The sequence below is a fragment of the Triplophysa rosa genome, linkage group LG7 (genome assembly GCF_024868665.1).
Source record: "Triplophysa rosa linkage group LG7, Trosa_1v2, whole genome shotgun sequence".
NCBI lineage: Eukaryota > Metazoa > Chordata > Actinopteri > Cypriniformes > Nemacheilidae > Triplophysa > Triplophysa rosa.
The window spans coordinates 838,246-865,776 of record NC_079896.1 but is presented as its reverse complement, the minus strand read 5'-3'; the positions used below and the strand labels follow the sequence as shown (position 1 = coordinate 865,776).

At 42.0% G+C, this 27,531-nt stretch overlaps 2 protein-coding genes across 3 annotated transcripts in view; one reads left to right on the top strand and one right to left on the bottom strand.

The window, feature by feature from the left end:
• The window catches only part of cacna2d2a (calcium channel, voltage-dependent, alpha 2/delta subunit 2a), a 143,255-nt gene that overhangs the window by 4,877 nt on the left and 110,847 nt on the right, over positions 1–27,531 (bottom strand). The window contains exons 9-38 of one of the 2 annotated variants that reach the window (XM_057337493.1): positions 22,296–22,346; positions 21,094–21,193; positions 17,931–18,092; positions 16,762–16,872; positions 16,150–16,228; positions 15,264–15,313; positions 12,987–13,076; positions 12,328–12,393; positions 10,904–10,978; positions 10,735–10,809; positions 10,557–10,628; positions 8,902–8,973; positions 8,745–8,806; positions 8,583–8,659; positions 6,526–6,543; positions 5,299–5,359; positions 3,595–3,692; positions 3,424–3,514; positions 3,277–3,339; positions 2,808–2,911; positions 2,637–2,735; positions 2,461–2,555; positions 2,169–2,216; positions 1,960–2,031; positions 1,728–1,880; positions 1,576–1,628; positions 1,422–1,477; positions 1,203–1,332; positions 998–1,107; positions 838–920 (exon numbers count right to left, since the gene is read on the bottom strand). In XM_057337493.1, coding sequence (XP_057193476.1) covers positions 838–920; positions 998–1,107; positions 1,203–1,332; positions 1,422–1,477; positions 1,576–1,628; positions 1,728–1,880; positions 1,960–2,031; positions 2,169–2,216; positions 2,461–2,555; positions 2,637–2,735; positions 2,808–2,911; positions 3,277–3,339; positions 3,424–3,514; positions 3,595–3,692; positions 5,299–5,359; positions 6,526–6,543; positions 8,583–8,659; positions 8,745–8,806; positions 8,902–8,973; positions 10,557–10,628; positions 10,735–10,809; positions 10,904–10,978; positions 12,328–12,393; positions 12,987–13,076; positions 15,264–15,313; positions 16,150–16,228; positions 16,762–16,872; positions 17,931–18,092; positions 21,094–21,193; positions 22,296–22,346 — 2,476 coding nt within the window. The remainder of the gene's footprint in view (positions 1–837; positions 921–997; positions 1,108–1,202; positions 1,333–1,421; positions 1,478–1,575; positions 1,629–1,727; positions 1,881–1,959; positions 2,032–2,168; positions 2,217–2,460; positions 2,556–2,636; positions 2,736–2,807; positions 2,912–3,276; positions 3,340–3,423; positions 3,515–3,594; positions 3,693–5,298; positions 5,360–6,525; positions 6,544–8,582; positions 8,660–8,744; positions 8,807–8,901; positions 8,974–10,556; positions 10,629–10,734; positions 10,810–10,903; positions 10,979–12,327; positions 12,394–12,986; positions 13,077–15,263; positions 15,314–16,149; positions 16,229–16,761; positions 16,873–17,930; positions 18,093–21,093; positions 21,194–22,295; positions 22,347–27,531) is intronic. The other variant, XM_057337494.1, reaches the window with a different exon arrangement.
• Positions 1–27,531, top strand: part of cysltr3 (cysteinyl leukotriene receptor 3) — a 90,514-nt gene that overhangs the window by 55,490 nt on the left and 7,493 nt on the right. The gene's annotated exons all lie outside the window — the stretch shown is intronic.

The following is a 27,531-nucleotide window of genomic DNA, read 5'->3' as shown; positions in this document are numbered from 1 at the left end:
TACTAAGTGTTTTTGTCTTGTTCTGTAGTACAAATGAAGAGTTTGGTTCCAAAATGAGATTATACAAATTTTCAAAAATCATGTTTTTTTATTGTGCATTCCAATTCATATCAATCAAACTCAAAATAATAACTAAAATAAAATACAGCTAACTAACACAATAAAAACATCATAACATAATAAAAACATGATTTTTGAAATGATCTCATTTTAGAAATAAACTCTTCAAATATCTAAACAAGATGCACTTTCTTGACAAGAAAAGTGACCTAAGATATTAAGGCTCTTTTCAAGGAGAAAAATATAAGAATTAAGTAAGTTTATGGTCAAAAAAACAACAACAAGTAAAATTGAATTAGGTACTTGAGAAAAAGGCCAAACTAAATTTAAGTTGATGTTTCTCACCTCATCGGCAGCATTTTTTTTGCTTGTTTTTACCATAAACTTTCTTAATTCTTATAATATTTTTCTTAGGTCACTTTTCTTGACAAGTAATTGTACCTTGTTTTTAGTAAAAATATCTAAAACTTCTTAAATCAAGATAAAAATGCTTAATAAGAAAGTGTACTGATTTATCATTTAAATTGTCAGCTTGTATTTCGCAGATAATGATTAATGTCGTTTGTTAACACAGGTAAGAAATGTTATGTATTAAACAGAGAGGAAAGGTTATGGATTGTAGTTTTACAGAAATCATTTTTCAGTGGTTTAAATCAAGCCGAAATAAGTTCAACCAGAAACGAAAAACTATTGAAGACTTTGGACATGATAGTTATCTCATTTTGGAAGCAACCTCTCGTATTGTTCTCTTAACAACATCTACGTGCTTGTACATACATGCTCATTATAGTCGAAACAGGGTTTGGGTCCTCTTCTGTACCGCGCCGTGGCTATCGTGTCACATACGTTCGGGTCCTTGTCTGAAGAATTGAGGGAATTAAGGAATGTGTTGGTAATGAGCATGTTTGTAATCAAGTCCAGCTGACGTTGAGGATACATTCAGTCTCCACCTGAGACAGTTTCTCCATCTCACAGGAGTTACAGGAGAGGCGTTCAGCCACCACAAACAGCAGGTTAGTGTTGTTTATTCTCTTAGCATGAATTAACCTGTCAATCACACACACACACACACACATCATCAGTGCCGATCACAGAGCGATGAGAGGAGATGTTTCAGCGTGCCGATGATGAGGATGTGAGACCTGGAGCAGTTATCACAGTCCTGTAAGATGTTGTAAGAGCTGCTGATGTTACTGAAGTAAAACTGCGTCTGGACTGTAACACAGCTCGTCTGTTTACTCATGTCCATCATCCCCTCAGCCTCCACCTCATCTACACACACACACACACACAAGCGTGTTAGACAGACGTCAATCACTTTAGACGTGATGATGACCTGTGACATAAAGGCACACACACACCTGTCATGAACCAGCTGTGATAGGCAAATCCATAAAGCATCTGCTGCAGTAATGACCTGTAGCGTAAAAGACATCAAATGTGTTTGTGTAAGGTCTTCTGTTTCAGTGTCATCGTGCACGTCTGGTTTCATTTGTATATATGGTGCTATCTCACCAGGCAGCGGCTGATGTCCACCAGGCGACGTTTAAAACATCAGCAACAGTGGGCTGAGAAAAACAAACCACACATAAGACCACATCTAGACGGCTTTGTTTTAAAAACGTCATCGTTCTCCTCCATCCATCCATCCATCGGTTCTGTCTTACCACAAACACCCCTCGACGGGCGGCTCCTGTATTACTGCTGGGCACAGGGTCACACACTGACTGATAGTCATACGACTGCTTGCGTTTGTACAGAGAGTTGTTATAGAGAGCGTAGAAGAGGGTGGGGTCCACCTCGCTGAAGAACATCCCAATCTGCACATGAGGAAGAAACCAGTTCAGAGACAGAGGCACACAGCGTCTCGTGACGTGTCGTGATGTGTGTGACGCTGACCCTGTTCCAGTGATCTTTCTGATTGGACATGACGAGGAAACCTCCGTCATCTAGAAGATAACACAGCAGGTCCTGCACACACGGGAATAAACACCACACACACGGTCAATGGGTTTGAAAGGAAGAGCGATGACCTCACGTTATACACTACACAATTCACACATGACCGGTCTCAAGATTCTTCCAGACACACTGAGGATGTCTCTTACTTCACTGTTGGCTTCACAGTCCATCTCACAGCCACTGGTTGGTCCACACTGCACAAGAGAAAACACACAACGTTCACGTGTGTGTGTGTGTGTGTGTGTGTGTACTCCTGAGATCATCTACATTGTGTCTATCAGTCAGTGATCCTCATGAAGTCAACTGATTATTCAAGAGAGTAAAATGCTAAATCCTTTCTGTGAGTCTGTGATGGGTTTTGGAGTTTGGAATAGAAAATACCATTAGCTCAGTATAAAGACAATAGAAGACACCAAAAACAAACGTGTGTGTGTGTACCGTCTGTGTGCTCTGCCGGCTGCTGTCGGTGTGGTTGCTCGCCAGGATCTTGAATTTGTCTGTCCAAGCCTCAAGATCAAGCTTCACTCCAACAACTAGAGGAGGAAGAACCCAATGAGAAATGTCTGATTCATGTTTAGATGAAATCCTGACTCATCGTCATATATAGAGCGCACCTGCGGGTTTGAGGTTTCTGGATCCGATGGAGATATCCACCGCTGTACTGACCAGAATGCCGATGGTGTCGTTTTCTGGGTTCAGGATGTCGTCATTGGCTGGAGAAAGAAACAATCAATTAAAGCAGCTTGTGATGTCAATCAATAGAATGAAATTCAAGTTTTACTCACCGCTGCGGTACGGAGCTCTGAAGATATAACCCTTGTTGTCCAGACTGCGACGATAATAACTGGCGTTAAACGGCTCGGAGTCCTCCTCCCACGACTCAGCAGCCCTAAAACACACACACACAAACACACATTTACACATTTAGCAGTTAGCTTTTATCCAAAGCAACTTACATTACATTATACTATACATTTGTATCTGTGCAATCCCTGGGATCGAACCCATGACCTTGGCATTGCTAGCGCCACACTCTAACCACTGAGCTACAGGAAAGCCATTACACACACACAAACACACACACGCAAACACACACACACACGCACGCACGCACGCAAACGCACGCACGCACGCACGCACGCAAACGCACGCACGCACGCACGCACGCACGCACGCACACACACACACACACACACACAAACACACGCACGCGCACGCACGCACGCACAGTTGTAGAAAATGAGATAAACTCACTTATTTGGGAAAACTCTGGTCACTCCTCCATCTGTGGCTGCAAAGACGGCCAAAAATCCATACCTGGACGATCACAACACACACGTGTGAATATACTGTAATGATCATGTGAGAAGACTCAGGCTTCGTTTGTGTTCAGTGTCATACGTGTTGAGATCTTTGGTCTTCCAGACTTTATCCACCAGCTGTCTGATGATGCCCGTGTCCAAGATCAGATTATGAAGCAGGAAGTTGTCACCTGTGCAGAAGGGTGTGGTGCTGTTGAGGTGAAAGGTCAGAGGAAGTGATGTAACGAGGTGACGGATGTGTTAGACTCACATTGTTTGGAGTCTGGCGTGACTTTCTCCATAAGAGCGATGAAGTTGAGCAGGAATTCTGTGTTGTTAGCAGACAGCTCCAGATCTTTGCAGTATTCCCTGAGGAGAACATGTGTTATTCCACCGACACGCTTCACTACACACACACACACACACACACACACACACACACACACACACACACACACACACACACTGCGTATGAAAGAACCGTCCTCATGACTTCATTTCTTCAGCTCGTCACTGTGTTAGAGCTCTCATCCGTTTCTGTCTTTTGCTTTCACTTTTGCGAAGCATTAAAAAAGCACGAATGGTTTCTCTTCAGAAGACATTCATCGCTTTAATGATGGTGGTTTTTTATGCTTTTTGGAGCTAAACATGGACATAACATATCTACATCTCGTGTTAAAGTGAAGAAATGAAGTCATGAGCTTGAGTGAAAACTAATACATACATGTACACTGATCGTTTTGACACATTTCCTCTTCTAAACCAAAATACATCATAAAACACACAAACACATACTGTAAACAACACAATATACAGTAAAGACATGTTTCAGATTCAACACAAGTTCAGCTCGAATGACAAGACATCACATCTGACCAGAAATTCCTGGAGTGGGAATAATGCTAACATAACACCTTGATTTACCGCCCTCAATAACACTTGTTTTCATGTCAATATGATAGCGCCGCACGCTTGTTTTATAAAGCCAAGGAAATCTTTGGTGTGCTTCCAGTAGAGCTGAACTTGTGTTACATCTGGAATCTTCCGCACAAATCTGACAGGACAAACAGAGAAAGAGACGATGAGAACTTCTGCAGACGCGACATGCACATGAGCGACCACGTCTGACCTCCACACACATGCAAACACGCATGAAGACAGCGATTACTACACAGAAGAAAACCTCACATGTGACACTTTGATATATTTCAATCTCACATCCAATTCAACACTGATGCGTAATGGATCAAATGAACGCAGACCTGACTTAAAGAGACAGTTCACCCAAAAATGAAAAGTTCCAGTTGTTCCAAATGTGTATAAACGTCTTTGTTCTGATGAACACAGAGAAAGAGATTTGGAAGAATGTGTATGACCAGATAGATTTAGCCTCTCATAGTAGGACACAATACAATGGCAGTCAAAAGTGCCCCAGAACTGTTGCTGTCCTACATTCTCCCAAATATCTTCTTTTGTGTTCAACAGAACAATGACATTTATACAGATTTGGAACAACTGGAGGGTGCGTAACTGAAGTCGGAATGTTCATTTTTGGATGAAGTGTTCCTTTAATTGAACATTCTAGACTTTAAATCGATGACTTTGTTCACTGGGAAACTTGAGCTCATAATGAGAACCTTCAGATTACTTCTGAAACTTTACATTACACACATTTGCAGATTATTGGGCTCTTTCAGGAAAACTTACAGCCATGACCAAACTGAACGAAAAACAAAAAGACCCTGAACCTGCTGAAGGTCAAACTCCTGACAAACGATTTCCATGAGATGTTAAAGAGTGCTTTTTTCTTTTTCTTCAACACACACACACACACACACACACACACACACACACACACACACGTACACACACACACACACACACACACACACACACACACACACACAAACACACACTACAGTACGGCGGCTACTGTATGTTAGCGATGGACATATGCATGTTCACACAGAGCTACCTGGGTGCTATGAACACATGTCCCTCTGACTCAAAAGTGTTTGGCAGCAGAGACTCAAAATCTGCAACAGAAATGGGCAAGATTATCCGGAGTGAAGCGGCAGACGGCGATCACAGGGACATTCTGAGAAACAACTGCTGCTGCTCTCCAAAAAGTGCAGGAACGCAGTGGGGACGTTACCATAGCAACACTGAGGAATCATGGGGGATCTCGAGCGTTAGCCACTATGGTGCCTTGAATCGGATGGGCCCAAATAACCGGAAAGCGGGCGTGTTTTGATTGAGTGTTTTAGTTGGGTGAAGTCGGAGAACTGACTTGCATGAAGTGAGTTCTCAGACGCGTTATTCACTGTCACTGTGTGACGTGTCGCTTTCGTTGTCAGCAGGCATCAACATGGCCAACGGGTGTTGTGCTGGGATTGGGTGAGGCGGGGGTCCCGATGAAGGGTGATCACCCCGCAGACCGACAGCATCAGAGGAAAGTGCCCGGCGCTGAGAGGGCAACCTCGCTTCAGAATTTACAAACATCACACGAGCCTTTAACACAAACACTTGTGCCCGGGTCGTTTTCCCCCACAATGCCTTGCACTTTCCGCTCGGGATGTGCTCCGTGATGACAGTCTGAGGGGTGATGGACAGTACAGAGGAGTCAAGCTGATGAAAACACAGGGGGAGGTAAGAAAAGACGACAAACAAACCCATCGCCCTGTCACTATGACAACAGGAGAGGACCTAAAGGAGGCCACCTAGCTGAGATAACTTCACCGGATATTAACCAGCCTAAATAAACCCACCGCTAACCAGAAAACAAAGATTACTGGACACTGAATTGAGTTTGTACGCAAAAAAAGCTGATCGATTATCAAACTAAAGTCTACAGGACTAAAGAGAAACAAACTGACAATAACTACACAAGTCATCATTCTAATGGACATGAAACTGTCAACCGAGAGAGAGAGAGGGAGAGAGAGAGAGAGAGAGACACTTTTCTCAAATGTAGCGGATCAGAAATGTTTCCACATCAACAGACAGAAAATATTAAGATTTTACTTCAGGAGATGTCCGAGTCGAAGGAGAGAGAGGGTGAGCGAGTGAGTGAGTGAGTGAGAGAGAGAGAAAGAGAGAGAGGCAAGCAGGCTGTAGGTGGGGCTTCAGCGGGGAGTTTAGGACACAGGTACGAGGGAGAAGAGGAACAGAAGTGGTGGACCAATATGGAGTTTATACTTGCCCTTGAAGTCTGATCCATCTGAGGAGGAGAAAGCAAGAAAAGAAACAGAGGGGGGGGGGGGGGGGGGGGCGGGGACAGGGGAGGAGGGGGAGGAGGAGGTCACAGACAATATTTTATTCAATGACTGTTTGAATAAAAATATTGTGTTTGTTCAAAGAAAGAAAATCAAGTCAATCAAACGAGAAATAAAATGAACGACAAATATGCAGAAAGAAAAAACTACAAAAATGAACGAACAGAAGAAACATCTGAGAACACATGAGCACCGTCTGAGACAAGAACCTAATGAAAAACACATGTGAAGAGGAGAGGAACGCTTTGGGAAGAAAGAATACAACTATCTAAAGATCAAATAGAAGAAAACAAAGAGAACAAATGAACAAGAATTAAACTAAAAGAAAGAAAGAAAAAAGAAATAAATATAAAAAGAAGGAAAAAAGAAAGAAAGAAAGAAAGAAAGAAAGAAAGAAAGATAAAGAAAGTAAAAGAAAGAAAGATAAAGAAAGTAAAAGAAAGAAAGAAAGAAAGATAAAGAAAGTAAAAGAAAGAAAGATAAAGAAAGTAAAAGAAAGACAGAAAGAAAGAAAGAAAGAAAGAAAGAAAGAAAGAAAGAAAGAAAGAAAGAAAGAAAGAAAGAAAGAAAGAAAGAAAAAGAAAGAAAGAAAGAAAGAAAGAAAGAAAAAGAAAGAAAGAAAGAAAGAAAGAAAGTAAAAGATAAAGAAAGAAAGAAAGAAAGAAAGAAAGAAAGAAAGTAAAAGATAAAGAAAGAAATAAAGAAAGTAAAAGAAAGAAAGTAAAAGAAAGAAAGTAAAAGAAAGAAAGAAAGAAAGTAAAAGAAAGAAAGTAAAAGAAAGTAAAAGAAAGTAAAAGAAAGTAAAAGAAAGTAAAAGAAAGTAAAAGAAAGAAAGAAAGTAAAAGAAAGAAAGTAAAAGAAAGAAAGTAAAAGAAAGTAAAAGAAAGAAAGAAAGTAAAAGAAAGAAAGTAAAAGAAAGTAAAAGAAAGTAAAAGAAAGAAAGAAAGTAAAAGAAAGAAAGTAAAAGAAAGTAAAAGAAAGAAAGAAAGTAAAAGAAAGAAAGAAAGTAAAAGAAAGTAAAAGAAAGAAAGAAAGTAAAAGAAAGAAAGTAAAAGAAAGAAAGAAAGTAAAAGAAAGTAAAAGAAAGAAAGAAAGTAAAAGAAAGAAAGTAAAAGAAAGTAAAAGAAAGAAAGAAAGTAAAAGAAAGAAAGAAAGAAAGAAAGAAAGAAAGAAAGAAAGAAAGAAAGAAAGAAAGAAAGAAAGAAAGAAAGAAAGAAAGAAAGAAAGCAAAGTCGTTCCATCTCTTGAGCAGGACAATGGCCCATCAGGGGGGATTATGGGATTTTTCTTCTTCATTGACTGATTCTAAAGCTGACGGCACACACACAACACATCCCACACTGTGCATTCACACAAAACAACAAGAAATCATAAACACCAGACATCAGACAGAGCAGCATGCCACCTTAAACACACACACACACACGCACGCACGCACGCACGCACGCACGCACACAAACAAACACGCACGCACGCACGCACGCGCACGCACGCACGCACACACGCACGCAACACACACACACACACACACACACACACACACACACACACAAGAGCTGCTTCAGAATCCAAGTCATTGTGAGAAAGAAGGCGAGAGCATTTGAATGTTTGGCAAAAGGAAAAATAATAGCACACGGTCACCATTATTTTCAGGTCAGTCAACTGAACCCAGTAAAACACGTTCAGGCGTTCACCTCTCAGGGCGTCAGTGAGGGTTTTTCTTTACATCCGCGCGGGGAAAGAAAAATCACCTCAGTACAGAAGAGCATGAAGACAGGAGGGGAGGAGGGAAGAGGGGTGTGGGGGTTCACGGACGTCCTCGCCGGGGTCCACGCTCGCGCCGCCCGCGCCGTCACTGAACAGAGGGGAGCGAGTCTCCGCTGATTGGACCAGAAGGTTATGGGGCGGGACAGGGGGCAGGACGTCTCTTTGGGAAAGAAGACAGGTGAGAGAGGGGTTGGCGTCAGCTCGCCCCGGTACTTACACTGAACTTGAAGGATCTGATCGCTCAGGTTTGCTTTGATGTGGTTTTCACTGTAGGTTGGCAGAACGAGACCCAGACTACACGCCAGAAAGTGAAGAAGAGCGTCACATTTACACGCCGTAGAAAACCACGCTTTCACATACATCTGACATGATCATTGACCTGTAATTTGTGCCCTCCACTGGAGTCCATATGTATGTCCTCACCACCTCATCGATGTAACGCTAACAAACACACACACACACACACACACACACACACAGATCAGACTAGCAAACAGGTGTGAGACCTTGAGAATCATCACACAACTGTGACAAACCTCGTCAGCAGATTTAACCAGACTCCTGATCTTCTTCTGTCCAGATCGGCCATCAATCATCATCCGACGGATCTGTGACACATAATACTTCAATCTCACTCTCACATCACAGTTTGAGTTCTGCTCAGGCGTGTTTATTGAACCTCACGGTGCGATAATGCTGGGTTCACACCAAATGCCAACAATCGCGTTCCACGCTCTTTATTACTCGCCGGAAAAGTTCCTTATTTTGACAAATACTTTCAACCTCCGCGGAAGACCAGATTGCCGCAGATTCACCTCATTCGCACCGCCTTTCCATTGACATTGTATGTAATGTACTCGCGCCAAATGCTTAAAGGGGTCATACGGCGTGACCACGTGTTTTTCTGTGTCTTTGGAAGTGTTGGGTGCAACTAGTTACTAGGTAGTTAATAACTGTAATTTAATTACTTAAGTAAAATAAATTACTTAATTACTAATTAAGCGATTACTCTCATTTTTTCTGTAATTTCATTAGTTACTTCTGATGTAATAAACTAAATACTGTGTAATATATGTGTGTGGAATAAAGGATCTGACATCAAAATGCTTAAATGTATAATTCTCACATTTGTAATACTTTGGTCAGTTAATAAGAGTACTTTATATTGTTTTATATGATTTATTTGAATGAATTAAAAGAGCCGTTTCATATCTATCCTTCAATCACTTAACTAATCAAGGTTGATGTAGGATATAGAAAGTAATTAGTAATAAGTAACTAAATACTTTTTGGAGAGAGTCATTTGTACAGTCATCTAATTACACTATTGAATATGTAATTAGTAACTAGTAATGAATTACTTTTTCAGAGTAACTTACCCAACACTGGTCTTTGGTGTGTTATAAGTCGCTCATGCATGTATTAGACACGTATGATTGCAGAAATGAAAGTGTGGGAACAAAAGAGTCATTCTATGTAAGAGCGAATGCTCACCCAGACCTGCCTGAAACACCTCGTGTAGCCACACCCCCACAAATCTACATCAGTTGGTGGTCTGATTGGACTGAGACCGCCCAAATGTAGTCGCAAGTAAGGTGGGCGTACCTGTCAGTACAATTGAAGAGGAACCTGATGTTCCAGATATGGTCAGAGGCGTTACACGCTTGCAGTATTCCACCAATCACTACGCACTGGTGAACTGGCCAATCACAGCACACCTCGCTTTTCAGAGCCATGAGCTTTGTTAAACATCTGCGCGTTTCAGAGAGGCGGAGCAAAGAGGAGATACAAACATGCACGGAGTGTGGAAAATACAGCGTTTATCAACCTTAAATCCTGTAGACACATTACATTACATCTAAAACAAACCATAATATTCCTTTTAGCCGTGTCATGTGACCCCTTTAAACCCAGTGTAATACCTCAGTGTAGTGTCTGCAGTACGATATTTAAAAAGACAAATAAAGACTTGGAAAAAGTGCCATAAGTGTTTGATAAACAATTGTTGAACATTGCAATGGTGTACCACGTTTTCCCGTCGTTAAACTAGCAGAAGTGCATTCGGACACGCCCCTGAGTGCACCTGTGCCCTGCGCTTTAGACCATGCGCTTCGATCGTGAAAATAGGGCCCAAACTCTTCAAATGTAAATAATAAAGACGTGTCGGGGCAGAACATTGACTGAGGTTCACCTCTTCTTTGTTGCGATCTGAAAGTTCAGCATCCAGAAAATCCAATGTAACCGGCTCCCGAAAATTAATAATCTAAACAAATCCATCAGGAGAAATGAATTATTCTAGAGGTACAGAAAGTGTCAATCATGGCAAACAAATGAATTTCAGACCTCTGTATGTATCTATGACTTCTCACCTTAGGCTGTAGGTCGGGGTGTAACAGGACGTAACCGTTGGGATCGATGGCAAATGTGTAACCATTGGCTCCAAGCTGTGTGATTGAAATCAAAGATTTGTCACTTAACATTGAGAGCGTGTGTGTGTGTGTGTGTGTGTGTGTTTGTATTGAGACACACACGTGTTACCTTATAGCGTGGAGTGAGTTCTTTAATTTCACTGAGAGCGACGTCCACACCCATCACACCAAGAATCAACTGATTCTAGAAAAGCACAAAGTTAAACACTTTCACAACCACAAGAGGGCAGAAGCGATTCATCGGCTGTAACAACAGAACAGTCACATTGTATGAAGGGTTATAAAACATCAGTTCACAGTTAAAGAGAGTTTTTTCCCAACATTAGTTTTAGTGGTTGTGCCAGGACATCGATTCAAGTGAGAAATGACTGAGACTTGAAGAAACACAAGAGCGATGTGACTAACTCTTCACTTCTCACTCACGCTGATGCTCAGGTTTTCATTGCCAATGTTAAACACTTTTATGGTTACGGGTTTATTTATAGCTGCATCATCACATACACATTTCTTCTTTCTTCTCTCACCAAGCTGTTTAGTGTTTAGAAGTGTCAAACTCCATCGAGTGTCAATGTCAAGCCGTATGTTAAACATATTCAATATTCATTCAGCAGGACGGTGGATCTCGGAGGGTTTGTCAATGTCATTTAGAGAAGAACGCTGATGTAAACGTGCTCATGCTGCTAATGTGACACAACGATTCTATGATCCTACAGGACACGTGTGGGACACCGATGACTTTTAAATGTAAACAACTTGTGTTTAAAGTCCCCGTGAACCGGAAGTTGCCTTCGCATTTACATCCGTATTCTGACGCAATTTCAAATGAGAAAAAAGTGGGTGTGGCTGTCATCTTTCTCTGCGATTTGATTGGATGTGTAAAAACAGCCGTTGCATTTTGTAATGGAACCGGGAGCTGACTGACAGTTAAAGGGGAGGAGTTAACGGATGCTCCGCCCAAGCCGTTAAACACACGTCATGTAAGATGGATAGTCACTACAGGACGGAAGTGCATTTTCAGATTTAATTATTATTAAATTATTATGAGGGCACACGAATTTTAAAAAGAGAACGACCCGCATTGATCAACTACTGTATTTACAATAAACGCTGCAATATTTCATGAAAAAATAAGAATTGTCATTTTGTATTTCACTGGGACTTTAACACCTTACATGCGCGTTAACATACCTTAATTTTTAACAAATATATTCTTTCCCCACGTTGTGATATTATTGCAGATTGCTCTGGTATATTGTAATTGTAGGTGTCCAGTCCTGATAACAATATTTAAAATAATGATATACCTAAATTAAATAATATACTTCGATTGAATCATGGACAGTTTCTGACATTACAAAACAATCCATTTACTGTTTTTTTCCCTCAAGTACTATTATTATTATTACTATTTTTTAATTGTAGCGTATGTAAAGCTGCTTTGCAACAATGAAAACTGTGAAAAGCGCTATATAAATCAAATTGAATTGAACATGTACAACAAAAACACCAGCGGTTCATTTCTAGAGATCTTACTTTAGAGTTTCCATCAGATGTCAGATTAAAGACCGGCATCGTTGCGGTAATGACCAGACCCAAACCCTGGACAAAACAAACACAACACGTTCTTATTCACTTTACAACACGCAAACAAAAGAGGACATGCACTATATGAAAGCTGCATGTAAAACACTTTAATAAAAGGCTTATTCTATATGCATAGCAAGGTTGCATAAAATAAAGTAAATAAAGTGATATTTAGGCTATGCCATGCGGTCCGCTGTTATAAATCTGTTTTTTTTTAAAGGCTCAGAACTTGACTCAACCAATCAGAATCAAGGACCAGAACTGACTGTTTTATAAACACACTTTGATTAACACCGTGTCTACACCGAGACGCGACGTGATGCGATGCGACACATGGTTTGTTCTGATGTGATTGTCGCGCCGCATCGCGCCACGTCCGGTGTGGACAAATATTAAAATGATAATGGGTTCTAATGCGTTCTATTGTCTCTTGTCACGTCGCATTGTAGACACGGTGTTAGAGTGTCAAAGGCGTAACATTTTGTAAAATACATTTAGTAAAATTCTGGAAATGACTGCCATCACAAACGATCGACAGAGGTCGAATCATCCACCGGTTCATAAAACCAGAGACACATTTGTGGTGATGAATCGATGATGATTCTCACCAGAGCGTCCTGATAAACATTGGTCCACTGAACCTGCTTGGCCTGCTCACCCGCCAACACCATCGGCCGACCCAGAACATCTAAATACTCCTGATCGTAACAAACACAAACACAATCACACACAGAACGAGCACTGAAAACACTGACGTTCTCATTACATCACCAGCTCTCTCTCTGTATCTCGGTCAGAAAGCAAACGGCTTCATCCCATAAAGCAGTGTGCTGTTAACAGAGTCTGCTCGAGGGGCCGCTCAAACGACACACAGACACTCCTGACCCTAACAAATCATCATCAAACACGTTACACAGCTCTCTCTCTCTCTCTGTCACGTGACTGTTGGCTGATGTTGGGTCACTGCACATACATCCTGAAGCCCTTGTGTCCAAATCTCCTTTTTTAAAAATCCTTATGACTGTAATAATATATACAGAATATATGGCTTATTGTGTCCAGACGGGATGGATTTGACAGAAAACACATTATAGAACAAACAGCTGAGACATGAGATAAAAGACTTTAAAGGCGGGGTGTCCGATCTCCGAATTACGCTTGTTTAGACAAAGTCGGGCAGAGTACCAAAACAACCTTGTAGCCAATCAGCAGTAAGGTGGGACACAGGACGGACATTAGCCGAGCCGAGCGCTGACCAAAGCGACAGATGGGGGTAGCGGCTAAGAGAAACCGGACACGCTGCCTTTAATGAAGATATTTTTGAGAAGAATGCATTTAATGGTCATGAAATAATGTCACAATGTAGCAAACACCTCTCAGTTGTTTCAGCATTACAGATGTGCTCATTCATTTGATCTCTTTCACCTGAATGAACGTTTAAAGGAGTAAATCTTTAGCCATGTTGTGTGTGTATGAAAGCTGCTGGATGTGTGAAGCATTAGGACACATTTATTTCTTACGGGAACAGGCCGCGCTGACAGGCGTAACTGAGAGCGTTTAACACTGAGCCGGTGACAGACAGACCTTTAGACTCAGTGTAGAACAAACCGCAGCGGGCCGTGACATCAGTCCCTAAACAACAGTGAGACACTGTTCACTTCAACACACGCTAAACACTACAGTGATGACGGCTGTGAAAAACCACTGACCGAGCTAACACTACGTGACAGTGAGGACGACAGATGAAGGTGCACACGCGCACACACGCGCACACACACGCGCACACACACGCACGCACACACACGCACGCACACGCACGCACACGCACACACACGCACACACACACGCACACACGCACACACGCACACACGCACACACACACACACACACGCACACACGCACACACACACACACACACACAGGCTTTGGTTGACTATCCCCGTGGGGACAGTCCATAGGCGTAATGTTTTTATACTGTACAAACTGTATATTCTATCCCCTATCCCTAACCCTATCCCTAAACCTAAAGATCATAGAACACTTTTTGCATTTTTATATTTGTAAAAAATATTGTTCTGTACAATTTATAAGCTTTTGTGCCCATGAGGACCTCAATTTTGGTCCCCACAGTGACACGAGTCCCCATGTGTTGGTGTGTATTCAGGTTTAGGTCCCCACCGGGATATACAAACATGAACGCGCAAACACACATGCACACACACACGTGCACACACTCGCGCAAACGTGCACACGCGCAGACACACATGCACAAAAGCACGCACAGGTCTCCTGAAAGCTATTAGAATAAGTGTCGGTTCCCAGAACAACATTACACTCCGTCTAATGGAACAGCTGATGGTCTATTCAGACGTCTGATCAGTTTGCCTGCGGGGAGGTGAGACGCAGGAGAAACAGAGGGATGTGAGAGAGACAGAAAAGCTGGAGACAGGATTGAAAAGAGATAAGAGTGAGAGGTGATGGAGAGAAGACAGACGTGAGGTAAAGAGCAGACTGAATAATCACAGAGATTCCAGGAGCTGAGCCGCCCGAGGACAATACAAATCACAGTCCTGATGCTAAATATAGAAACCAGGAGACGGCCATACGGCCTTCAGCATCACATCTATAACCCAGAATGACATGACATCATTTCAAGTGACTTTCACTTCAGACCTCATGAAATGTAACCAGTTTCAGCACGGCAGACCTGAAAACAGACCTGTGCATTAAATGAATGGTTTATTGAGTGGAGGGTTGTGTTGTCACACTCTGATATTATAGGATGGAGATCAACAGTCTGTCCTGCTTTTCATTCATTCATTCATTCATTGACACGGACGGCTGCTTTATGAACTCTACAGAGCACAATAAGAGCCATGACTCGCCTGAGTGTTGATTCTGATGGCACCAATGGAAGGGATTTCAAAGTAGTAACCTGTTAAAAGAAAACAAAAACACCGCGATGAGCATTAAACAGGGAAAAGCGCAGATGGAACATCATTGAATGAGTCTTCATCAGCGCAGGGTCTGAAGCCAGACGGGTTTGTGCGTCGGAGCGTCGCTGGAGTGACAACACGTGTTAAGCCGTGTCAAACAAACATTGGGTCTGATCCCCCTGACACCTGTAAATCTGCGAGTGTGGAGGTGCGCGCGACACACATGACGACACAACAATCCCATCCATTCCTCGTCTTAACAAGAGCGCTTTACATATGTTGGAGAGACGGAGCGCGGGTTATGCTCGCCTGCGTTTGTTTGCGTGCTTGTTTTCAGGAAGGCCGACGGGATCTAGCGCCGCGTGTGAATGCTTCAGTCAGATATGGCACCAGAGGGAACGGGCGTCTTTGTGAGGGTCGTCCTCTGCCGCTTTGTGATATGGGCGAGTGAAACGAAAGGCTACACGAGAGATGAAGTCTGTGCCAGAGTCTGTCCCCTAACTGCCAGTCATTACACACCAGAACACGGCCGCCCGCGCACACGACTAATCCAGCAGAAGAAGAGCTCCTGTCTGGAGACGCGGGGAAGTTGTGAACGCGGTTATCGCCCGAAAGCCAGATCCTCCTCCAGTAATTAATGAGACTGTGTGGAGGGACGGCGGCGACGGGAGTCTCTGAAGTATTACGCCCACATTACGAGAGAGGTGTGTGTGTTAGCTGACCGGCTCTGCAGAAAATGAATCGTTCAGGCTCTTAAATCTGATTGGATGAGAAATAAATGATTTGTTTATAAGAGTAAAAGTGTAAATGTTGGATGAGGCTGTGATCATCATACCGTTGTTTGCACAGGCGATCCATTGAAGTGGAGTGACATCATAATTGTGCTGCCCGACCGAGAATGTGAAAACTCTCACCTGTGAATGAACAAATCAGAACAAATCATAAACGATCCGCAAATGTCTGAACATCTCTGAATGTTTCACACGGTTAATGACGTTCAGACATTTTGCGTGTCCAAATATGTTTTTTGGGCTGTGATTTTGTCAAAGATAAACGGCTTCTTGCCTCGGACAAAACAACACAATATAGATGCTCTCATCATCAGACTTCTGATCTGTGTTTGGTGATCTGTCTGGCTATTTATATTTCATTTCATTTATATGAATAATTTATTGTACAATAATTCTCTCAAGTAAGCAACTTGTTGCAGTTTATCGTATGTTAATTTTATGAAGCAAACTATTTGTTGAATGGAGCATATAACTTCTACTGCTAACCCCCCCAAAACACTGGCTAGACATAGTTTCAACTTGCTAGCTATGTCATCTACTTGTTATTTCTTTCACTTGTTATCAGAAGTAATCTACAGGGACACACAGTAACGCTTGTTCACGTTTGTTTGCTTTGAAAGCGTTTACAACACAAGACTGTCTGGATTTGGACTCACGGTTTTGTTGGGCCAGTTGTACTTCTCAAAGATGTCTTGAGCGCGATCCTCTCCGCCGTCAGTGAACATCATTATCATCTTATTGCAGTTGGCTCTTGGAGTGCTGGTCTCCTGAGAGAGAGAGAGAATCAATGCACACAAACACTGTTTACTTTTATTCCATTCTCAAGTTTCTGCCTGATTTGTACATTTATTTGTACTGATTTGTACGTTGATATATATATTTATTTACATAAATTTAACTTGATATTTCATTCTATATTGGATCTCTTACTCAGCACCTTATTTTAATTTGACTCTAATGTTTGTAATTATTGTATGTGTTTTGTTCTATGTTCAATGACTACAGCCACACAAAATACACAAATTCTGCTCTTGTGTTGAAAATCTCATTATTGTGTGAAATAATCTGTTTAATACAAGAATGAAAACACAAGTGACCTTGAGTGCATATGTCTCTTTTGCGATCACACATTTGACCGCGTGCGCTCGTGTGTGTGTGTGTGTGTGTGCGCGCGCGCGCAGGCACGTCTGCTCTGCTAATCATACGACTGCTTTGGCTCGCAGCTGTCGCAGATTGTTCTCTGATGAGTTACCCAAAAGTCCTCTCTCTCTCTCCCGTCCAATCACAGCTGTCAATGACATTCGGCCTACGCCACATCACCCTGACAAGATTCTAATAAAGATAAATAATACTCCCGCAATTACACATTTACAGCGCTTTCTCCTCGTCCTATCAGAGCCGGCGAGCAGACATTAAAACCATTGAAACCACAGTAGAGGTGGAGGAAAGAGGAAAGAATATCAATTGATCTCAGTGTTCGTCATCATCAATCACAACATCAGGGTCTGTTAGAGCAAAACACGCTGTCGTAAACGTGATGAACCCACACAAACGCTGGCTTTCTGTCTTACGCATCATCAGCGCATCATATTTATCATCCCGTCTGACACACCATTATTCTCCACAACACACACACGCCAGTGACTAATGAAATATCACACGTGTTGATCAAATATCTACCGAACAACCGGTGTTATTGCCCTCGCTCGTATGCTCAATGAGAATGATATCCAGCACTGCACGTCCTCATACATGCACAAACTCTTGTCAATGTTACTGTGCTATACATGAAGCTCATGTGAAGATGTATCCGTGTGTGTCTTACGTTCAAGAGCTGGTTGAAGGCAAAGTGAAATCCCGTCTTGTAGTCTGTGGTTCCTTTAGCCTGCATTTTCATCACGGCCTCTTTAAAGATCTTCTTGTTCTTTATGTTGGCCTGGACCAGTGACGTAAAGCACGGAACCACAGCGTGCGCTTTCTCATTAAACTAGAAAAGACAGACAGACAGAGAAAGACCATTCAAATGTGATGGAGACATCTCACTGTGCGTTCACACCGCCAGCGACTCTGTCGCTAGGTGTCGCTAGTCTCTCGCTACGAGGCGGTCAGAAGGCGCTCCTAGCATTGGTTGCTCTAGTAACATTTATAAATAAACTCTGCAGTAACTGGCGAGAGACGGACGACGTGAGCTCCGCTGCTTTACTCCCATTGGTAGTCGCTCATCACTTGCATTAAGTTGAGCAAATCCCAACTTTGTCGCGTCGCTAGACACGCCCACTTCCTGTCGCCAACAGTCACTGTCGCTCGTGTCGCCAGAAGTCGCTGGCTTTCCATTGAAATGAATGACATCGCCTCGCTTTGTCGCTGACGGTGTGAACGCACAGTTTCATCATTTACATTTACGACTTACATACAGCTTTCCTGCAGCTCAGCGGTAAGAGCGTGGCGCTAACAACGCCCAGGTCGTGGGTTGGATCCCAGGGGATTGCACATACTTAGAAACAAATGTACAGGATAATGCAATGCAAGTCGCTCTGGATAAAAGCGTCGGCCAAATGCATAAATGATAAATGTTAACATTCATGAAATCTCACAGAATAATTTCTGCTGTTAACACACACAGTAATGAAGTCACTGATGTTTTGCTCCTGCGACACACTTGATCAGCGTCTGAACTTCATCCATCTGCCATGTCGAGATGCTCAAATGAGATCTGTTCAATGTCACAATGTGTGGGTTGCGGTTGCCGGGGTGTTGCTATGTATTTTTATTTGTATAACATGTATTGATTGAGGTAGATGTATTCGGAACACGTGAATTTAGATTTGAGATTGTCTGACAGTAAACATACACACAGTATCGCTGCGTCCGAAATCACCTACTTCCATACCATATAGTAGGCGAAAATGAGTATGAGTCACGAACAGTATGTCCGAAACCTCAGTGTGCAAAAAACAGTCGGCGAGAAATACCCGGATGGTCTACTACTGCCGCCGAGATTGGTGAGTGTGGATCGGATGGACACTTCTTTATCCCATGATGCCACGGGAGCTGAGCAACGGACACATTTCAAAAGTAAACAAATAAATATAGAGGAAAACTTGAAGGCGGACGTCCGTTTTTAATGCGAGTGCCTCCTGTGAATTTCTCCTGACTAAATGATTTGCTGTGTTTTTAATCAACGCTCACGTGTAGGTTGTTGGTAATAGGTCATAGGTCAAAGAGCATACGGGCAGGGCTGGGGAGCAACGAAATACATGTAACTTAGTTTCGTATTTAAAATACAAAATTTGAGTAACTGTCTATTTCATTAAAGTTACTTTTAAATGGGTGATAATCAAATTACAGTTACATCTGAGAAGTATTTTAGATTACAAAAGTGATTACTTGCAATTTCATTAATATTATAAAAAACAGTTCTGCTCATAAGGTTCATAACCCTTGTTGAATATGCAAAATTGGAATAATTTGAATAAAATAAGAGGGATCTGGGTTCATAGAAATGGCATGCTAGTATTATTTAGTACTGCCCTGAATAAGTGGGATAGTTGTTTGTGAGTTTCTTGTTTAAGTCATTTTTAGGTAATTGCAACTTTTTTGAAGAGTTTATAACTCTTATTCTAATTCTTTTCTTAGAATTTTAGACTATAATGTCTAACACCTCATCCTAACCAAATGCGACGCGATGAGATTCCTGCGATAAGCAATTTGTTTGTCCATACCAAAGGCGAAAAAGGGGCGGGGCGGGACGCAACAATCAATCACAAGACACAGCCAATCAGAAGAGTTTTTCTGTCCACGCAGCCTCGCACGCTGCAGCTGAAGAGTGCACACAGAGAGATGCGTCCTGTTCTCATGACTTCAGTGATGCCTCACCGGACGCTATGCTGTGATTTCAGAATCTCAACCTATGTAATCAAACGTATACAGCCTGTCCTCATCCCTGTTTGGCGATTAATATCCATGATGTGCAGAACTTACATCGAATGAGACCCTTGTGTGGGCGGAGCAGACATAGAAACGTCCGTTGCTGATCGCGCAGCGCTGTCGCGGCTGGTTAGGACAAAACCTCTGGTTAACATGGCAAAGACACCTTTTATCGCGTGTCGCAGCGGCGCGTTGCGTTTGGTTAGGACGGTGTTATGAGGGAAAACTGTAAAACTGATGTTGTTTAAAATAATAAGCAGAGGAAAGCCAAGTCCTCTATTTGATGATCCCTTTGTTTTATGTCCCTTATTAGTATATTAGTAAGTTACAAAACTTGTGTAATACGTTACAGATGATGTACTTTGTAATCTGTAGTGAAATACATTTGAAAAGTAACATTGCATACGGGTCACATGACCATAAAACACGGCGGACGCAGTACATCTGAAAAGTATTCATACCACTCCCGCTCATACTATATAGAAGGTAGTGTTTAACGGCCGATAGGTGGGTACTTGTTCACATTCACTACGTACCGTCACAGTACGCCATTTGGGACGCAGTAAGTGTTGTGAGACAGAAGAAGAGCTGTTCTGATGCTCATTTTGTGTTCTCTGAGCCAGGATTAGGAAAGAAGCTGGGATCCGCCGGGATTACTGCCTTCCAGATGTTTCATTATGTGTGTGTGTGCGTGTCTCATCTGTGACCTGCCATCGTGCTCTTGTCATCACATTTAATCTGCATTCTTACTCTCTTATAAAAGAACAATTCATAGGATGAAACATGTATTTTAATGAATGAATACAGTCATATAAACATCTAAACTGCATGTTGAAATGTGTACGAATGAATCAAGAAAGAAAAGTGTATGTTTACTTCATCCTTAATGCTCATGCGCGTTGGGTATTCATGATGATGTAATCCAGACGCAGTGAGAGGGCAAAAGTAGTATCAACCAATCACAGCCTGGCGCGTTCTGATCCAATCAAACCAGTACGGACAAAATGTAAAGATCTATAAGGACTCTGTGTGTGTGTGTGTGTGTGTGTGTGTGTACATACCTGAGCCACGTTAACATAGTCATCATCAGACAGCGTGTCCAGCATCTCCATGACAGAGGTCTTCATCAGTTTCAGGGTCAATCCGCTAACACTTCCACTCCTACAAACACACAACATACATGATCCATAACATGTATCCATAAGCTTTACTGTATAATCTAAACTCATTTATATACATTTACACACGTGACGGATGCTTTTATCTAAAACGACGAGCAGGTCTACACACGTGTTCAGTGAGAATCAACCCGTCTCAACTCGATACTCCAGCCGTTAAACTTCACAAAATGGCAACATGTGCCACAACTGCCGTTGCCAAGCAGAACCTGTTGCTAAGCATCTCTCATCTCCAGCACATCCGTCAAAAGTCAAATCCAGACAGCGTGTCAAACGCAGCATCTTTCCAGAGAATGGATGTGAATATAGGAAGAACCCACAGCGGCTTTTCAAAGAGCAGCGCGTCATCTGTCATTTCGCTTCCAGAATTAGAAGATTCCAGCAAGGCAAACAGCATTCTGGGAAAAGGTTTTCTGACAGATGTATTGTTTCGTTGCTCCAGTAGATACAATGAGATCAGTGTGAGATTGTCAGAAAGACTCGGTGTGACGGGACTTTTGATGGGCGTGAGATTGTTTCGGCAGAACGGCAGCTGTGTGTCTGTTATTTCAATTACACATCCGTGTCTATTTAAGGTTAGCGCTGACTGCCAGCTAGCGACAATTAACTTCCATTACGCATTTCTCCTTGAGAGGTTCGCTGGAGAATATCGATACTTCAGCACATGATGACTGCGCGATTGAAATGAAACCACACGACAGCCGTACGAACGACTTGAAAGCGTGAAAGTGATTCTTTGAAAAGTGCACAGAACTGCATCTATAACCTCATTGGTAGAGAAAGGTGTTGCGTGTGAGGCTTAACAGTTTTTCACATCATCTATTTTAAAGGTGAGATGAGATCGGTGAGACGTTTTAAGTTCGACGCCCGCAGCACAGATACGGGCATCAGGAAAGCTCAAAGTCATATTTCAGGTGTGCAACAGGTGCGTGTGCGGTCTCCTCTCTGTCAACAGGTGGCAGTAGAGATCCACACGCCATAACACATCAACACACACACACACACACACACACACACACACATACACACACACACACACACACGTGACGATCACGTGTCTTAACATACGGAGAGAGATTTCTTACACATCCACGATGATGACCATGTCCTTTGGAGACGAAGCACCCTGAATATACCTGTAAAACACAAGACCACACACAAAGAGTCAGTGCGCATGTCACCACCAGAAAACAATGACACGCTGCTGTACACTTTAATATTAACTGTGGTGACATTTCTAGATACAATTGTGTTTTTCACATATAGTTACAGGGTATATACAGAAATCACGGAGCTTTTTACGACTCTTTCCATCCATTCTCAGACCTCATCGCCTCTTCAGCTTTCAATCGGTTGCATTGGTGACATGGTTTACTCACCCTCAGATTGTTTCAAACCTGTATACATTTCTCCGTGAAAGAGATTTGTAAGAACGTCAGCAATTTTCCGTTCTGGGACATCATCCACTACCACAGTAGGGAAAAAAAATACTTTTTTGTTTTGTTGAACACATCATGAGATATGTTGAAGAATTTAGGACTAGCATTACATTGCTCCTACTACGGTAGTCAATGATGTTCCAGAACTGAAAATGGCTAACATTCTTCTGAATATCTTTCTCTGTGTTCATCAGAACAACGTCATTGATACCTTTTATTGGACCTTGAGTCTGTAATAAAGTTGGATTGATTGATTGATACAGGTATAAAGTTACATGAGCGTGAGCAAATGGTGACAGAATTTTCATTTTTGGGCAAACTATCCCTTTAACTTACACTTGCACTATACTGATGGTGAGAGAGCACAACTAAACTTCTTACGGGTAACTCTTTATTAATGCAACATCATTCAGAAGGGTGGGAACGAAGCCTCAGAGAATGAAATGCAAGGTTTATTAGAAAGAGAAAGGAGGCTACGCTAATCTCCTTCCAACTCACGCTTATTCTCAGAGACGGCCCTCAGCCACGGTTCCAACGACCATTTGCATGAAAACGTGCATTTCCCCATCAGTCAACCGTGTTGTTTAACAATGGACCTCGCACTATTCGCCTACACAATGATTCAATTCAGGCAAACTTTAGCATATGACCTCTTTGGACAAATATGATGAGACAAAATTGAATACCTTGGAAAATGGAATTGAATACTTTTTAAGGGCTTCAACTTTCTCTACATTTACTTTTCAAGGTTAAAAGTATAATAATGGGATAATGTCCAGGCAGAAATAATCCCGACAGTGTGATCAGGTGAAGCGGAGGGTCTTGTGTCACACTGAAGGGGCTTATTCGGCGATATCCCGCTTATTACACGGCTACTTGCCACATGAGAAAAAAACTGGACATGAAATGTGAATTTGAAATATCATTTTTACCAAATGCAGACCTTCCGTGAGCCGTTTACTTTCGGTTTTAAGATAATAAACGACGTTCAAACGTCACGAACAAGCAATTCGGTTTAATCATTTGTAAATATAATGTCATTTATGTTATTAAAAGACATATTTATATTTAATTTGTCAAAAAACCTGTCAAAATGATTTGCTGCATCCGGGTCACCGTGTGTTATTAGTTTTGAGCGGTTGTTATCTGGGAATAACGGACCTGCAAATGTCGCGACTGGCCAATCAGAATCAAGCATTCCAACCAGCCGTGTGATAATGCTTTTTAAGACCCTGCACACACCCTGAGTTCATATGTTTTTTGTGAGGTAACAGGTGTGTGTGTGTGTGTGTGTGTGTCCCACCCCAGCAGAAGTTGGACACAAACGGAGGTTTTATATTCTGAAGGTGACTGAAGAAGTGCAGAAGACACGATGAAGTCGAGTCCAGGCGTTTATTATTGGTCTGACTCTCCTCTCTCTGCTGACAAACACATTCTTCAGTCCGTCGCTCCGTGTCTTTGTGCTGCTGTTAGCAGATCGCTCGGCCGAGAGGGGCTTCGCCAGCCATTTTTAGCCCGCCGCTCCATCTGAACGCAGGACGACAATGAACGATGCGTGGCACTTTTCTGTCAGCGACGTCAAAATAAACAAATAAGGTCCTAACGGAAGCATCTGTCCACTGCTGATAGAGGCTGACATATAGAAAACACAAGTGAAGCCATTTTCACTTCCCGCCGCGCAATTAAAAACACATTACCCCCGACAATCAGCCTCACGGATTGATGGACGCGGCGGGGCGAGGCGAGCGAAGGCGATTGGCCGTGATACAGGCAGGTAGTTTGCGCTGTGTGTTAGTAAATGAGCAGAGCGGTCGTGGAGGATTTCTTCTACCGCGGTAATCAGGGTGAAGAGGAGACGTGGGAAGAGCTGCCAGGTGCCGGAGGCTCGTGAGGAGAGCTTTTCAAGCATGGATAAACGCTGGAAACATGGAAAAACCCCACGCACGCACACACACACACACGCACGCACACGCACGCACGCGCACACACACACACTGCTGTGTGTAAGATGAAATCTGGAGCGTATAACACTGATGCTCAGCACTAAACATTAAAGTCTAATCATTTATATGCATTTCTATATGTTTGACAAACCTCATCTGTGATTTTACTTCATGTAAATGTATCTTAAATGTAAGTTTGCTGCCGTCACCCACGTCAGCTCCTGATCACACTGAAGGGGTTTATTGGGCGATAACAGCCGGCTGCTTGAACATTATCCTACTTATTACACGCCTACTTGCCACACGAGAAAAAACTGAGGATGTAACGATTACCGGTTTTATGATAAACCACGATAAATACGTCCAACGGTTAGTAATATCACGTTATATTTGAGTTATCATTAAACCAGACCAACTTATGGTGACAAACGGTAACTACTGTCCAGCGTCAGCCGAAGTTAGCAACAGCATAACAGAGGTGCAATTATTGTCAAGAGTGCAAAATAAACAAGCAAAATGGTATGTTATTAATATGAGACATACATATTCATCCTCCTCTGCTCACATTTATTTGTGATCACAGGGCTTTTAGTCCAAAGACTTGCATATTGGGTTAAATACAGTATATACTGAAACACAATTACTTCATATTTCTTTAGACAGACTCCGTCCAACCTGACCACGAGAAACTTTTATGGCCCCTTTGTGCTAGGATTAATATTAATGTTATTTATTTGATGTTTATGACAACAAAAGGTGCTTTTAACAACTTGTATAAAACTTATCAGTACTTTCTGTACATTTCCAGCTCATTTTAACAAAACCGTGAGAATACTGATAGCCATGATCATTTTGATCATGAATAAATTTGAAATATGTTATTAGCTCATTTTTACCGAATGCAGACCTTCCGTGAGCCGTTTACTTTCGGTTTTAAGGTAAGAAACGACGTTCAAATGTCACGAACAGGCAATTTGGTTTAATCATTTCTAAATATAATGTCATATATGTTATTAAAATTTGTCAAAAAAACCTGTCAAAATGATTTGCTGCATCCGGGTTAGCGTGTGTTATTAGTTTTCAGCGGTTGTTATCTGGAAATAATGAACCTGCAAATGTCACGACTGGCCAATCAGAACCAAGCGTTCCAACGGGCCGTGTATTAATAAGAAAATAAAAAGAGCTTGAATAAAACCTGCTTAGCTCTGTCAGGAACATTTATAATATAGTTTCTTTAGAAGTTTGACTCTAGTTTAATGAAATGAAGACTGACATGTGCACGCTAAACCACACTCTCAAAAACCAAAGTACACATCAGAAAATGATTTCCTTTTTTTGTTGCTTATTTCCATGAGAAACACCAGCGGAACACTAGAATTCAAATTCATTTCTCTCTGTTTGCTTTTCTGCACGAAATCCACACGCTCAGGATTCACTTTGTGTTGCGTTTGCTCATCGTCTAATATCACAGCCGTGTGCTTCTGGACAGTTTCAGTAAACACAGATTAAACATCACGAACATGCCTCACAAATACTGCACGTGGTGAAAGACCAAGGGATTAAATGAAAGAGATCAGTCAGTATTAATGCAAGAAGGTTCAGACTGGAGATATAAAAGGCCACAAACACATGAGCAAACGTCAGATGTCAAGCCATTTATTCAGGTATTGAAAACATCTCACACCGCTCTGACGCAGACAACCAATGAGAACGGGTCGAGATGTGCTTCTCAGAACAGATCTGTGTCGTCCCATCATCAGACAGTCAGGAGAATGTGAATGGAAGGTTCCGGTGATTATTAATTCATGATAATAAAGATGTGTGTGTCTATTAAAGACTGAAGCGGTGAGTTTGTAAGTGGCAGTCCGTTGGCTCTCTTTCTCTTAGCATTTATGTCTACATTCATCACTGCCGTCATGTGATCGTGACACTGTCGATCTGTGCCCGTCTCACTGTACCATCCATGTATTATCCTGATGGATCCAGATGTGCTGTTTCTGCATGGATTCCACTCCGTAATTACCCCTCCACTGAGGACCAGTGATGCCATTCCTTCCCAGTCATTACCCACAATCCCCAGCGCCCCGGCCAGGTGACATGCAGATGGGCCGTCACATGCCAGCTTTATGAACACACACACACGCGTGCGCGCTGTAGAACCAAACGGAGATGATCAGGGTCACTCAGAGCATCTGCTGACGCACATGGATCAAAACACACACAAGCGCTCATGAAGGTCTTCAAACACCTGCTCGTGCTCTTATGTTACTACACATTTTCATCATCATCAAAACAAAGTCCAAACTATGAAACAACACAAATGCAAGAGCTAAATCAATTATATTTCTCTCAACTTTACGAATTGCATGCTGGGTAATTTGAAAGAGTTCTTGTGTTAAAAGTGTAATGGCGTTGGGTCATATTTAATGCTTGAATGATTCTTTTTAAAAATGACCTTTGACCGATGATGTAGACGCAAACCAAAAGATTTTGTAACATCTGTCAATAACACAATGTGAATTTTACACGAACACATTCTAATATTTGACATTATCAGTGCATTCGTACTCTGGCCATCAACAGGACTCCGCATGTACGCTGAAGAATGACAGACTACATACATGTGTTCACATGATGATCACAACACGTGATGGCTGTTTTAACGTGTTCTACCTCAGAAGTGCACAGTTCTGATAACAGACTACATTCTGGTTCTGTGATGTAAAATGTGCTCTTTCTATAAAGCTGCTTTGAAAGGATATGCATTGTGAAAATCACCACAGAAATAAACCTGAATTCAATTTAAAAATGTGAATTATTGTACAGTAAAGGTATTAAAGCAGCTGTCTATAAAAGCAAATCTCTTTAAGAAATAAGGTCTGTAGAAAAGCCGTTTTGGATGCCTGCAGGGCTGAAAATGTCCTGTTCTCTACAGATGA